The sequence below is a fragment of the Macaca mulatta genome, chromosome 10 (assembly GCF_049350105.2).
Source record: "Macaca mulatta isolate MMU2019108-1 chromosome 10, T2T-MMU8v2.0, whole genome shotgun sequence".
Classification (NCBI taxonomy): domain Eukaryota; kingdom Metazoa; phylum Chordata; class Mammalia; order Primates; family Cercopithecidae; genus Macaca; species Macaca mulatta.
The window spans coordinates 96899982-96912266 of NC_133415.1; the positions used below are offsets into that span (position 1 = coordinate 96899982).

At 47.7% G+C, this 12285-nt stretch overlaps 1 protein-coding gene across 5 annotated transcripts in view; it reads left to right on the plus strand.

Moving 5' to 3' along the window:
• Positions 1–11629, plus strand: part of TOX2 (TOX high mobility group box family member 2) — a 157131-nt gene extending 145502 nt beyond the window's left edge. For 3 of the 5 annotated variants that reach the window (XM_015148957.3, XM_028828439.2, XM_015148956.3), the window contains exons 6-9: positions 6802–6882; positions 7740–8135; positions 8783–8910; positions 10671–11629. In XM_015148957.3, coding sequence (XP_015004443.3) covers positions 6802–6882; positions 7740–8135; positions 8783–8910; positions 10671–10707 — 642 coding nt within the window. In that variant the 3' untranslated portion in view covers positions 10708–11629. The remainder of the gene's footprint in view (positions 1–6801; positions 6883–7739; positions 8136–8782; positions 8911–10670) is intronic. The other 2 variants (XM_028828435.2, XM_028828434.2) reach the window with 1 other exon arrangement.
• Positions 11630–12285: the final 656 nt, after the last annotated feature.

The window sequence follows — 12285 nt, forward strand, 5'->3', positions numbered from 1 at the left end:
CTATTAAGCATAAGGCTGGATGTTAGCTTGTGTCAGTTTTTGAAATCACATTTAGAAATGTGACTTATATTCTTATTTTACTTTTAATACACTAACAACCAAGAGAGGTAGTGAGAAAATAATAGGAAATAAAAAACCCCTGCCTATCCCCCAAACGTTTCAAGCCTAGATGATGGATAGGAAAGTTCTTTCAAATCATCAAAGAGTTAATAATTCCAAGACTTAGAAAAATAAGAAAACCTTCTCACAAATCCTTATATACAATGTAACCCTGACACTAAAACATAATGAAGCTAACTGCATCATTTAATTTTGAATGTGTAGTAAACAATACCAAAATTTAATGGTTTAAAACAATAATCATTTATTCAGCTTATGATTCTGAGGGTCCATGAACTGTTCTGGGCTCAGCAGGATGGCTCTGCTGCTGCTCTTGGCTGGGCTCACCCATTTGCATCAGTGGTAAACTACAGTAAATTAGGCATCTCTGCTTCTGGGAGTTGGATGGCTGTCAGCTGGAGCAGTGGAGCCAAACTGGGCCATGTGTCTCTCATCATCCAGCAGACTAGCTCATGCTTATTCACATAGCAAGTCAGAGTTCCAAGAGCAGTTTTAGAGCAGAAAAATGATGGAAAGGAGGCAGGACTAACTTGCAGCTCCCACTCGGACAGACAGAGCAGCACATGGAGACTCACATTGTGAACTTTTGCTCCAAGAACTACCACAGGAACATGCTAGGAAAGCCAGAAGAATCCATAGACCCTTTGAAGGAGGTGGATTGCTGCTGCAGACTCTCTGGGACAGCCAAGGAACTGTGAGAGTTGGCTTGCTTTCTCAGCTGGGAGGCCTGTAGCCTGGGGCAAGTTCTCAGCCCTGTTCACTGGCTGCCTGGAAATAAACTCAGTGCTGTTGGGGGTGCATGGTGGGAGTGAGACCAGCCTGTGGCTGCCAGCTTTCCCTCACTTCCCTGATGACCTGTGTGATGCAGCAGAGTCAGCCATAATCCCCCTGGGAACCACACCCCCCACAGCATCTGCAGCAAGCCCCACCTAAGGAGAGTCTGAGCTCAGACACGCCTAACCCTGCCCCTACCTGATAGGCTAACAGGGCAGGTAGAGAAAGACCAAGACAAAGGACATAATCTCTTGGGAACTCTATGGCCCCGCCCACCACCTGACACTAGGGCAAGCTTGTATTCTCCCTATACTACTGCAGCTGATGCACTCTTGAAAGTGCCACCTCCTGGCTGGAGGCCAACACAAAGCCAGTGCACTTAAAAATACAACTAAGGACCCTCACGGAGTCCACTTCACTCCCCTGCTACTTCCACCGGAGCAGGTGTTGATATCCATGGAGAGACCTGAAGACAGATCACATTACAGGACTCCTTGCAGACACTCCCCAGTACTAGCCTGGAGCCTGGTAGCTCTGCTGGGTGGCTAGATCCAGAAAAGAAATAACAACCACTGCAGCAGGGTTCTCAGGAAAACACATCCCTAGGGGAAGGGGGAGAACCCCAAGGAACAGAAGAATCTGAACAGCAGCGCTTGACTCCCAGATCTTCCCTCTGACATACTTTACCCAAATGAGAAGGAACCAGAAAAATAATTCTGGTAATATGACAAAACAAGGTTATTTAACATCCCCAAAAGATAACACTAGTTCAACAGCAATGGATCCAAACCAAGACAAAATCTCTGAATTGCCAGAAAAAGAATTCAGAAGGTTGTTAAAATAAAATTATACAGGATATGAATAGAAAAGTCTCCAGAGAAATAGCATAAATAAAAACAATCACAACTTCTAGAAATGAAGTACACAGAGAAATGCAAAATACACTGGCAAGTCTCAGCAATAGAATTGAACGAGTGGAAGAAAGAACTTCAGAGCTCAAAGACAAGGCTTTCAAATTAACCCAATTCAACAAAGACAAAGAATTTTAACAAATGAACAACGCCTTCAAGAAGTTTGGGATTATGTTAAATGACCAAATCTAAGAATAATTGGTGTTCCTGAGGAAGAAGAGAAATATAAAAGTTCGGAAAATATATTTGAGGGAATAATTGAGGAAAACTTCCCTGGCCTTGCTAGAGATCTAGACATCCAAACACAAGAAACTCAAAGAACACCTGAGAAACTCATCACAAAAAGAAGGAAAGGAAACCCTATCAGATTAACAGCAGATTTCTCAGCAGAAACCCTACAAGCTAGAAGGAATTGGGGTCCTTAAACAATTAGCCAAGAATTTTGTATCCAGCAAAACTAAGTTTCATAAATGAAAGAAAAATACAGTTCTTTTTTTCAAACCAATGCTGAATTTGCCACTACCAAGCCAGCACTGCAAGAACTACTAAAAAGAGCTCAATCTTGAAACAAATTTTTGAAATACACCAAAATGGAATCTCCTTAAAGCATAAATCTAACAGGACCTCTAAAATAATAACACAATTTTTAAAAAACTACAAGGTATTTGGGCAACAAATAGCACAATGAATAGAAGAATAGTACCTCACATCTCAATACTAACATTGAATGTAAATGGCCTAAATGCTCCACTTAAAAATACAGAATAGCAGAATGAATAAGAATTGACCAACTGAGTATCTGCTGTCTTCAAGAGACTCACCTGACACATAAGGACTCACATAAACTTAAGGTAAAGGGGTGGAAAAAGATACTTCATGCAAATGGATACCAAAAGTGAGCAGGAATAGCTATTCTTATATCAGACCAAACAAACGTTAAAGCAACAGCAGTTTAAAAAGACAAAGAGGGACATTATATAATGATAAAACTAGTCCAACAGGAAAATATCGCAATCCTAAATGTATATGCATCTAACATTGGAGCTCCCAAATTTAAAAAACAATTACTACTAGACATAAGAAATGAGAATGACAGTAAAACAACAATAGTGGGAAACTTCAATACTCCACTGACAGCACTAGACAGTGCTGTCTAAGAACTAAATGAAATTGAAACCAAATACAATATATAAACAAAAAGCTGGTTCTTTGAAAAGATAAAACTGATAGACCATTAGTGAGATTAGCCAAGAAAAGAAGAGAGAAGATCCAAATAAGCTCACTTAGAAACAAAACATGAGATACTGCAACCGATACCACAGAAATACAAAAGATCATTCAGGCTACTATGAACACTTTTATGTACATAAACTAGAAAACCTAGAGGAGATGGATACATTCCTGGAAATATACAATCCTCCTAGATTAAATCAGGAATTCCGAAATAGAAGCTCTGAACAGACCAATAACAAGCAGTGAGATTGAAATGGTAATTTAAAAGTTACCAACAACAAAAAAAAGTTCAGGACCAGATAGATTCACAGCTGAATTCTATCAGACTTTTAAAGGACACCATTCCACAAAATAAAGAGGGAATCCTTCCTAAATTATTCTATGAAGCCAGTTAATCACCCTAATACCCAAACCAGGAAAGGACATAACAACAACAAAGAAAACTACAGGCCAATATTCCTTCTATGCCCAAAATCAGCATAGAAGGAACATGCCTTAAGGTAACAAAAGCCATCTATGGTAAACCAGAGCCAACATTATAGTGAATGGGGAAAAATTGGAAGCATTCCCCTTGAGAACTGGAACAAGACAAGGATGCCCACTCTTACCACTTCTATTCAACAGAGTACTGTCCTAGCCAGAGCAGTCAGACAAGAGAAAGAAAGAGTATCCAAATCTGTAAAGAGGAAGTCAAAGTGTTGCTGTTTGCTGATGACACGATTGTATACCTAGATAAACATGAATGCAAAAATCCTGAACACAGTACTAGCTAACTGAATTCAATGGTGTATCAGAAAGATAATCCACCATGATCAAGTGGGTTTCATACCATGGATGCAGGAATGGTTTAACATACACAAGTCAATAAATGTGATATACCACATAAACAGAATTTAAAACCAAATGATCATCTCAATAGACACAGAAAAAGCATTTGACAAAATTGAGCATCCCTTCGATTAAAACCCTGAGCAAAATCGGCATAGAAGGGATGTACCTTAAGGTAATAAAAGCCATCTATGATAAATCCAGAGCCAACATTATACTGAATGGGAAAAAGTTGAAAGCATTCCCCCTGAGAACTAGACCAAGACAAGGATGCCCACTGTCACCACTTTTATTCCATGTAGTACTGGAAGTCCTGGCCAGAGCAGTCAGACAAGAGAAAGAAAGAAAGGGCATCCAAATCGGTAAAGAGGAAGTCAAACCATCGCAGTTTGCCGATGGGATTATCATATACCTAAAGACTCATCCAAAAGCCTCCTAGAACTGGTAAATGAATTCAGCAAAGTTTTGGGATACAAAATTAATGTACACAAATCAATAGCTCTGCTATACACCAACAGTGACCAAGCTGAGAATCAAATCAAGAACTCAACCCCCTTTAGCTGCAAAAAAAATTTAAAAAAAAATAAATAAAATACTTAGGAATATACCTAACCAAGGAGGTGGAAGACCTCTACAAGGAAAACTACAAAACACTGCTGAAAGAAATCACAGATGAAACAAATGGAAGCACATCCCATGCTGATGGATGGGTAGAATCAATAGTGTGAAAATGACCATACTGCCAAAAGCAATCTATAAATTCAATGCAATTCCCATCAAAATACCACCGTCATTCTTCACAGAACTAGAAAAAACAATCCTAAAATTCATGTGGAACCAAAAAAGAGCCCTCATAGCCAAAGCATGACTAAGCAAAAAGAACAAATCTGGAGGCATCACAGTACCCGACTTCAAACTGTACTGTAAGACCATAGTCACCAAAACAGCATGATACTGGTATAAAAATAGGCATATAGACCAATGGAAAAGAATAGAGAACCCAGAAATAAAGCCAAATCCTTACAACCAACCGATCTTTGACAAAGCAAACAAAAACAAAGTGGGGAAAGGACACCTTAATCAACGAATGGTGCTGGGATAATTGGCAAGCCACATGTAGAAGAGTGAAACTGGATCCTCATCTCTCACCTTATACAAAAATCAACTCAAAATGGATCAAAGACTTAAATCTAAGACTTGAAACCCTACAAATTCTAGAAGATAACACTGGAAAAACCCTTCTAGACATTGGCTTAGGCAAAGACTTCATGACCAAGGAACCCAAAAGCAAATGCAACAAAAGCAAAGATAAATAGATGGGACTTAATTAAACTAAAAAGCTGCACAGCAAAAGAAGTAACTAGCAGGGTAAGCAGACAACCCATAGAGTGGGAGAAAATCTTCACAATCTGTACTTCTGACAAAAGACGAATATCCAGAATCTACAAAGGAACTCAAATCAGCAAGAAAAAAACCAATCCCATCAAAAATTGGGCTAGTGAAATGAATAGATAATTCTCAAAATATACAAATGGCCAACAAACATATTAAAAAATACTTAACGTCATTATGATCAGGGAAATGCAAATCAAAACCACCTTACTCCTGCAAGAATGTCCATAATCAAAAAAATAGATGTTGGCATGGATGTGGCAAAAAGGGAACCCTTTTACACTGTTGGTGGGAATCTAAACTAGTCCATCCACTGTGAAAAACAGTGTGGAGATTCCCCAAAGAACTAAGAGTAGATCTACTGTTTGATCCAGTAGTCCCACTGCTGGGTATCCACCCAGAGGAGAAGTAATTGTACAAAAAAGACACTTGCACACATATTTGTAGCAGCCCAGTTCACAATTGCAAAAATATGGAACCAGCCCAAATGCCCATCAATCAATGAGTGGATAAAGAAAATGTGGGGTGTGTGTGTGTGTATGTATGTGCATATATACACACACACACACACGCACACCATGGAATACTACTCAGCCATAAAAAGGTAGGAAATAATGGCATTTGCAGCAACCTGGATGGAATTGGAGACAATTATTCTAAGTGAAGTAACTCAGGAATGGAAAACCAAACATTGTATGTTCTCGTAAGTGGGAACTAAGCTATGAGGACACAAAGGCATAAGAATGATACAGTGGACTTCTGGGACTTGGGGGAAAGGATGGGGGCGGTGAAGGATAAAAGACTATACATGAAGTACAGTGTACACTGCTCAGGTGGTGGGTGCACCAAAATCTCAGAAATCATCATTAAAGAACTTATGTACAAAAAAAAATTTTTTTAAATAAGAGTTCCAAGAGTAGCAAGAGGGCTCACTAATATGTGATCACTTTGTCAGTCTCTGCTTGCATCACATTTGTGCTTTTATTGGCCAACACAAGTCACACAAGGCTAAGCTCCAAGTCGTTCACACCTCCTTGTTTCTACCAAAAGCCATGGAAACAAGGAGGTGCGAACAAACGGGGACCAATCCTACGATAACATATGAATCTAAGTCTAAAATTTTTAATAAAAGATAATAGCACACCGAATCCAGCCTAATATACTATGAACAAGTAGGTTCATTCTAGGTTGCACAGGTGACTCAGCATTAAGAAATCTGTACTGTGCTGGATCAGAATGGGGGCTTCAAAGGGCCTTGTCTTTCTGTGATCAGTTGTGCTGATGTAACGTGGAGACCCAGAGAGGTGAAGCATGTTGGCCAAGGCCACACAGTGAGTTGCTGAGGAACTGGGATATGGCCTGGTCTCCGCCATTTCTCTGCAGTGCTCCCAGAATGGGGCCAGTGGCTGGCCGACTCAGTTTCTGACCCCACCCCCCTCATCCATTCATGATCCTTGAATCCGTGCCTTCCCACCCCAGGACCCTGCACCACATCTCTTCTGCAACTTTCTCCCCAGTGTTGCTCATGTGTTGACTCTTGTAGGCCTATAAGAGGAAGACAGAAGCAGCCAAGAAGGAATATCTGAAGGCTCTGGCAGCCTACCGGGCTAGCCTCGTCTCCAAGGTAACACCTGGAATCTCCAGGCACAGCCCTGATCAGAGTGGGGCCACTTGAGGAATGGAGCAAGAACCGGGGCCCGTGGGAAGGCCAGCACCCCAGGTCTTAGAAAGGATGGGTCAGAACGACATGGTCATGTCTGCAGGGCACCTACAGCGTGCCAGGCTCATTCTGGGCACTTTACATACATTTCTTTCCACTGGGCTCTTCCAACGAGAACCCAATACCCAGAGGGGTTGAGCAATTTGCCTGAAAAGATCCAGTTTGTTGAAGTGGCTGCACTAGGATTCAAACCCAGTTTTGCCAGTTTTATGTGGCCTTTACTTCTGACCGCTGATGGGGCTTGGGATATGCTACCCCAAAATATGGCACCTCGTCACCACACCCCCGGCCGCCTCTGTCAACACCAGCAATGTAGGAAGCTAGGTGTGGCCGTGGATGCGTGGCCCAAGTGGAGGTGGGTGTTGTTCCTGCTACAGAGGAGATGGCACACAAAATGGTCCATAAAAGGCCAAGTAAAAGGCAGTTCAAAGTCAAGGGAACAACATCTGCAAAGGCACAGAGGCTGGAAGGAGCATGATGAGAGCTGGCTCAGTGGGATGGTGCTTGTCCCACTGGCCAGGCTGAGGAGCATGGATTCCCCCATGGGGAGGGGGCCCCCCAAAGATAAAAGCAGTGGGTGGCTGGATGGTCAGAGCCAAGGTGACTGAGGCCCCTGTGCTAGCTCTGGTTAGTTCAAGCTCTCTCCCAAGAGAGCCAGCCAGGGGCCATGTCAGTGGGTTGCAGAGCCTCCTGGCCTCACAGCCCAAGTTCTGGCTCGTCCCTCTTCTGTTCTCCAGTGACTGATACCTGTCTCCTTCCAGAGCTCCCCGGATCAAGGTGAGACCAAGAGCACTCAGGCAAACCCACCAGCCAAAATGCTCCCACCCAAGCAGCCCATGTATGCCATGCCAGGCCTGGCCTCCTTCCTGACGCCGTCGGACCTGCAGGCCTTCCGCAGCGGGGCCTCCCCGGCCAGCCTTGCCCGGACGCTGGGCTCCAAGTCTCTGCTGCCAGGCCTCAGTGCGTCCCCGCCGCCGCCACCCTCCTTCCCGCTCAGCCCCACACTGCACCAGCAGCTGTCACTGCCCCCTCACGCCCAGGGCGCCCTCCTCAGTCCACCTGTTAGCATGTCCCCAGCCCCCCAGCCCCCTGTCCTGCCCGCCCCCATGGCACTCCAGGTGCAGCTGGCGATGAGCCCCTCACCTCCAGGGCCACAGGTAAGCAGGGAAGAGCAGGAACAGCCCTCTGTGACTGTGTGGGGAGGGGAAGCGGCTTTGCCCTTTCAAACCCCAGCCCTGCCACTGACCGGTGATATAACCTCAGCCTTGGCACCTGACCTCTCTGAGCCTCAGTTACCACATCTAGGAAGTGGGTCTCGCACACCTTATCTGAGATGCGCTGGCTGCAATGAACAGTTCACAAGTTGCCAGACTGACTCTTAGGATATTCCAGTCCCCGCTTCCTGCATCCTCAGCCCTAGCCCTGGCCTTTCCCAAAGCCTTCAAGACCTTACCCCTGCTAATTGTTCCACAGAGATTGCTACAAGGTTCACATGGCCCTCAGAGGTCATTGGGCTTAGTAATTCCATTTTACAGATTGGGAAACTGAGACCCACAAAGGGAAAGGCCCTGAAAGCAAAGTCCTTCAGCCCCTGATTCAGCCAAGACAAGGGTTGAATATTTCTCAGGGTGCTCTACTGGGAGCAAGGCAGCAGCCCTGGAGGCAGAGAGGCAATTCTGGGTGACATGAGGCAGTGTCTCTTCTGTGTGGACACCCTTGGACACAGGGGCTCCCACCCCGGGAGGCCTGGGACAGTCTGCCCCCTTATCTCTCCTTGGCTCATGGCCTCCTTCCCCATCTGTAGGACTTCTCACACATCTCTGAGTTCCCCAGCAGCTCGGGATCCTGCTCACCTGGCCCGTCCAACCCCACCAGCAGCGGGGACTGGGACAGCAGCTACCCCAGTGGGGAGTGTGGCATCAGCACCTGCAGGTTAGTCCTCGCCTGTCCCTGCATTTGTCCTGCCAGCCAGGGAGACTGGGAATAGGATGGCCAGGGATGGGAGAATGGCCACGGGCAATGTGGACAGGGAAGGACCCTGCAGTCACTGTCAGCCCTGCCGAGGGGATCGAGATCTCAGATGACACCGCAGAGCCAGGCCCCGGAAGGACTCTGCTGGCCTGATGCTGAGGCCTGCTTGGGAAACTGATGAGTCTTCAGTCTTGCTGCTCCTTCGTTGCTCCTGTTTTTTTCACAAATGCTTCCACGTGACATTCACAGATGAGTCCTGCATCTTAGGCCGGTTCCCTAGAAGCAGAGCCTGAGGCAGCAGGGATTGGGTGTCCTTGGTTGGGGATGTGTTGGGGAAAGCCTGCAGGCGAAGGGGGTAAGGGAGGCAGGATGGGGTGGGGGAAGGAGCCGAGGGGGGAGGTGGCCTCAGCTGAAGACTCGCTTCCGCCTCATCCCATGAGAGCCCTGGAGCATGAACTGTGCCAGAGTGGCTCTCACCTGGAGGTCAGGGAACTGGCTTTTTTAACCCCTTCATCAGTCAGCCCTCGGCTGTGGGCTGCCCCGGTGGGGAGTGGAGCCCACTGGGCAGGGCAGCTCCCAAGACTAGAACAGCTGAGAATGCAGGATAGGGGACCTGGGTGAGACACGGTGGGAGAACGGACCCACTGTCTATCCCAAGGAATTAGACACCTTAGAGACCCCTTTCCCCTGCAACCCAGCATCCTCCCTAGTCCTCCTGTGGGCCTCCGTTCCCATCCTGCACTCCACCTTTCAAACCCATGCTAACACCTCCCTCTAGAAGTCTTCCTGGATCCACGCCACCCCAGCTCCGGGGAAGAGGGGCCTTTCACTCCAGCCAGCAGGAGAGGGAGGATGCAGTGAGGAGGGACACTTGCTCCTTAACCCGCCAGCTGGGTTCCCATTCCCTTGGCAAGAACGAGTCCTCCAGCCACACCTGGGGGATGTAGTGCCAAGCAGCTGTTCCAGGGATAGCGCCACCCCCTGGAAGCCACAGCGCACTTGTTGGGTGGCCACCTTGCTGCTGAGAACCCCTGCCCCCAGCCCTAGCCTCGGCCTCCCAGCACAGGGCTGATTCCTCTGCTGACCCCGCCAGCGCCCTTGGGCACTGAACAAGTGGCCACCGTGCATGCCCCGTTTCTGACATGCCTGGGGTGAGATTCTACGTGGGTGGGCGGACTCGGCTCAGCAAGAATCCCTTCCCTGACCCCAAGCAGGTACAGACCTTCCTACCCCAGCCCTTTCCCGCCAACTTTCCTTCTCAAAAGTCAGAATACTTAGGGCATGTAGGGGAGTGTCACGCAATGTCCAAGCCTCCTGAGGCTGGCCCATCACATCCAGCATGGAGGTCGGACTGCAACAGGGCCCTATTTTAAAAACATAAAAGGCACCTGTCCCTCCCTTAATTCAGTTTGAGATTTACAAATTCCTGTGATTAAAAACGGATATGAGCAATGGTGACATCAGCGTGCGCCTCGATGAAGGACAGACACACTACTGCCCTTTCTCCCAGAGCTGAGGCCCAGGTGGTCCCCTGCTGGGATTCCAGGACGGGCTTGGTGCAGAGTGGGGTGGGGGTGGGGGAGCAGCTGCAAGTCCCTCATTGTGCTGCAGGGGGCAGCTGAATCTGGTGGGGGTGGGGGGTGTAGAGTGCAGGGGTCCTGGTGCTCCCCTGGCCTGGGGAGGTACCCAACAGCTTTGACAGCCCCTCCTCTCTCTCACAGCCTGCTCCCTAGGGACAAATCGCTCTACCTCACCTAATCCCGCCTCCCCACCATCCCTGAGGCTCGCTGGAAGGCACTGCTCAGAGCCTGAAGGGCTGACAGCAGAAAAGAGGCCCTGGCCAGAGGCAGGGTGGCCCATCCAAGGGAGCAGTGACACACCCATTGCCGGGGGCTGAGTCTCTTCCTCGACCTCCCACCAGACTCTGCAGAGGCAGCCCACTGCCCGCCGCCAGCCCAAAGAACCTGCAGGAACCTTCTGCCCGCTGACCTGCTTGCTCCAGGGTAACTGTGGACCCTGTCTTCGCCCTGCGCACGGTACCCTATGTCTGGATGCCTGGCCCCAGCCCCGGCCCACGTGGGCTGCCCCTGGCAGGGTCACTTACCAATGGACACCCACCCCAGATGCATGGGCCAGGGGGCCGGCCCCCGTCATAGACGTGCACATCGGTTTTCCAGTGTGAACAAAAGATGACGAAACCTAGAAACCGTTGGTTCCGTGTAAGTAGTCGACTACGTGTTTTAGAACTGTGCTGAAGACATCTGTAAGATTATTTTGTGGGAAAAAAAGTAGTTCCCTTTAAGGTAAAAATCATTTTATATGATCCTTAGCACATTTTTAAGTTTTATCTTAAGGGAGACGTGCACAAAAGCGGCTGCCAAACCGTTTCGTCATCCTCACAGCAAGGACCGGACGATTGCTAGCCACCCCGGAGCACCGCTCTCCTTTTAACCATGTGTTCATCTATTTTACATTGCCAGCGACGACTTTTGTCTATTTATGGAGAAACGTTGAGAACAAAGTTGCAGCTTATCCTACCGTGTGCGTGGTTTTGGGGTTTGGTTTGGGTTTGGGTTCTTGACGTCGTTTGCAGCTGTTTCCTGGCCCTGGCGAGTGTCTGTCTTGGTGCCCAGTGCTTCTCTCAAATCTCTTTATAATAAAACTTCTGAAAAGCTGAAAACAAGTCTGTGTCTCCTTGTCCTTGGTGAGTCAGGGTTGAACCCCCTAGAGCCCCTCGGGCCAGATGGACTCAAGTCAAAGTCTTGCCTGACCTTTACCAGCCCGTGTGGGTTTGTGTGGGTGATGGGAGCACCCTGACCTCAGTCTTGCCCTCTAAGGGGGTCACGGTGGTTCAGACCCGTAGGGCTCTTGTGATGATGAAAAGGGGTGTGGGCAAGAGTGCCGCCACACAGGAACTTGCATCGGCTGGTGACAGTGGCGAGCCCTTCCTCTGGAGGATGGGGCCTCCCAGGCTTGTGGAAGTGAGCGGTGGGAACCCAGGGAGGAGGCCAAGGGGTTCTTCAAACCGGAGTGTAGGAAGCATCCTAGACGGGATTCTTTAAACCAGGTTTCCCAGCAGATATTAGATGGTGATACTAACAACAACAATAAAAGGCAAATAATACCTGACTGCTTTAACTACATCTGGAAAAATACCAATTGCCTGGTGGAAAGCTGCAACGCTTGCACCCTGCATTGCAGCCATTTTGAGGTGGGGGCAGGTGCCGCTGCTCCCAGCCAGGCTCGGGACTCAGAGAGAGCGGGCTACACCCTCAGGACAGCTCTCCCAGCCTCTCACTCTCCAATCACGGTAAACCCCTCCTTCCAGATGACGGC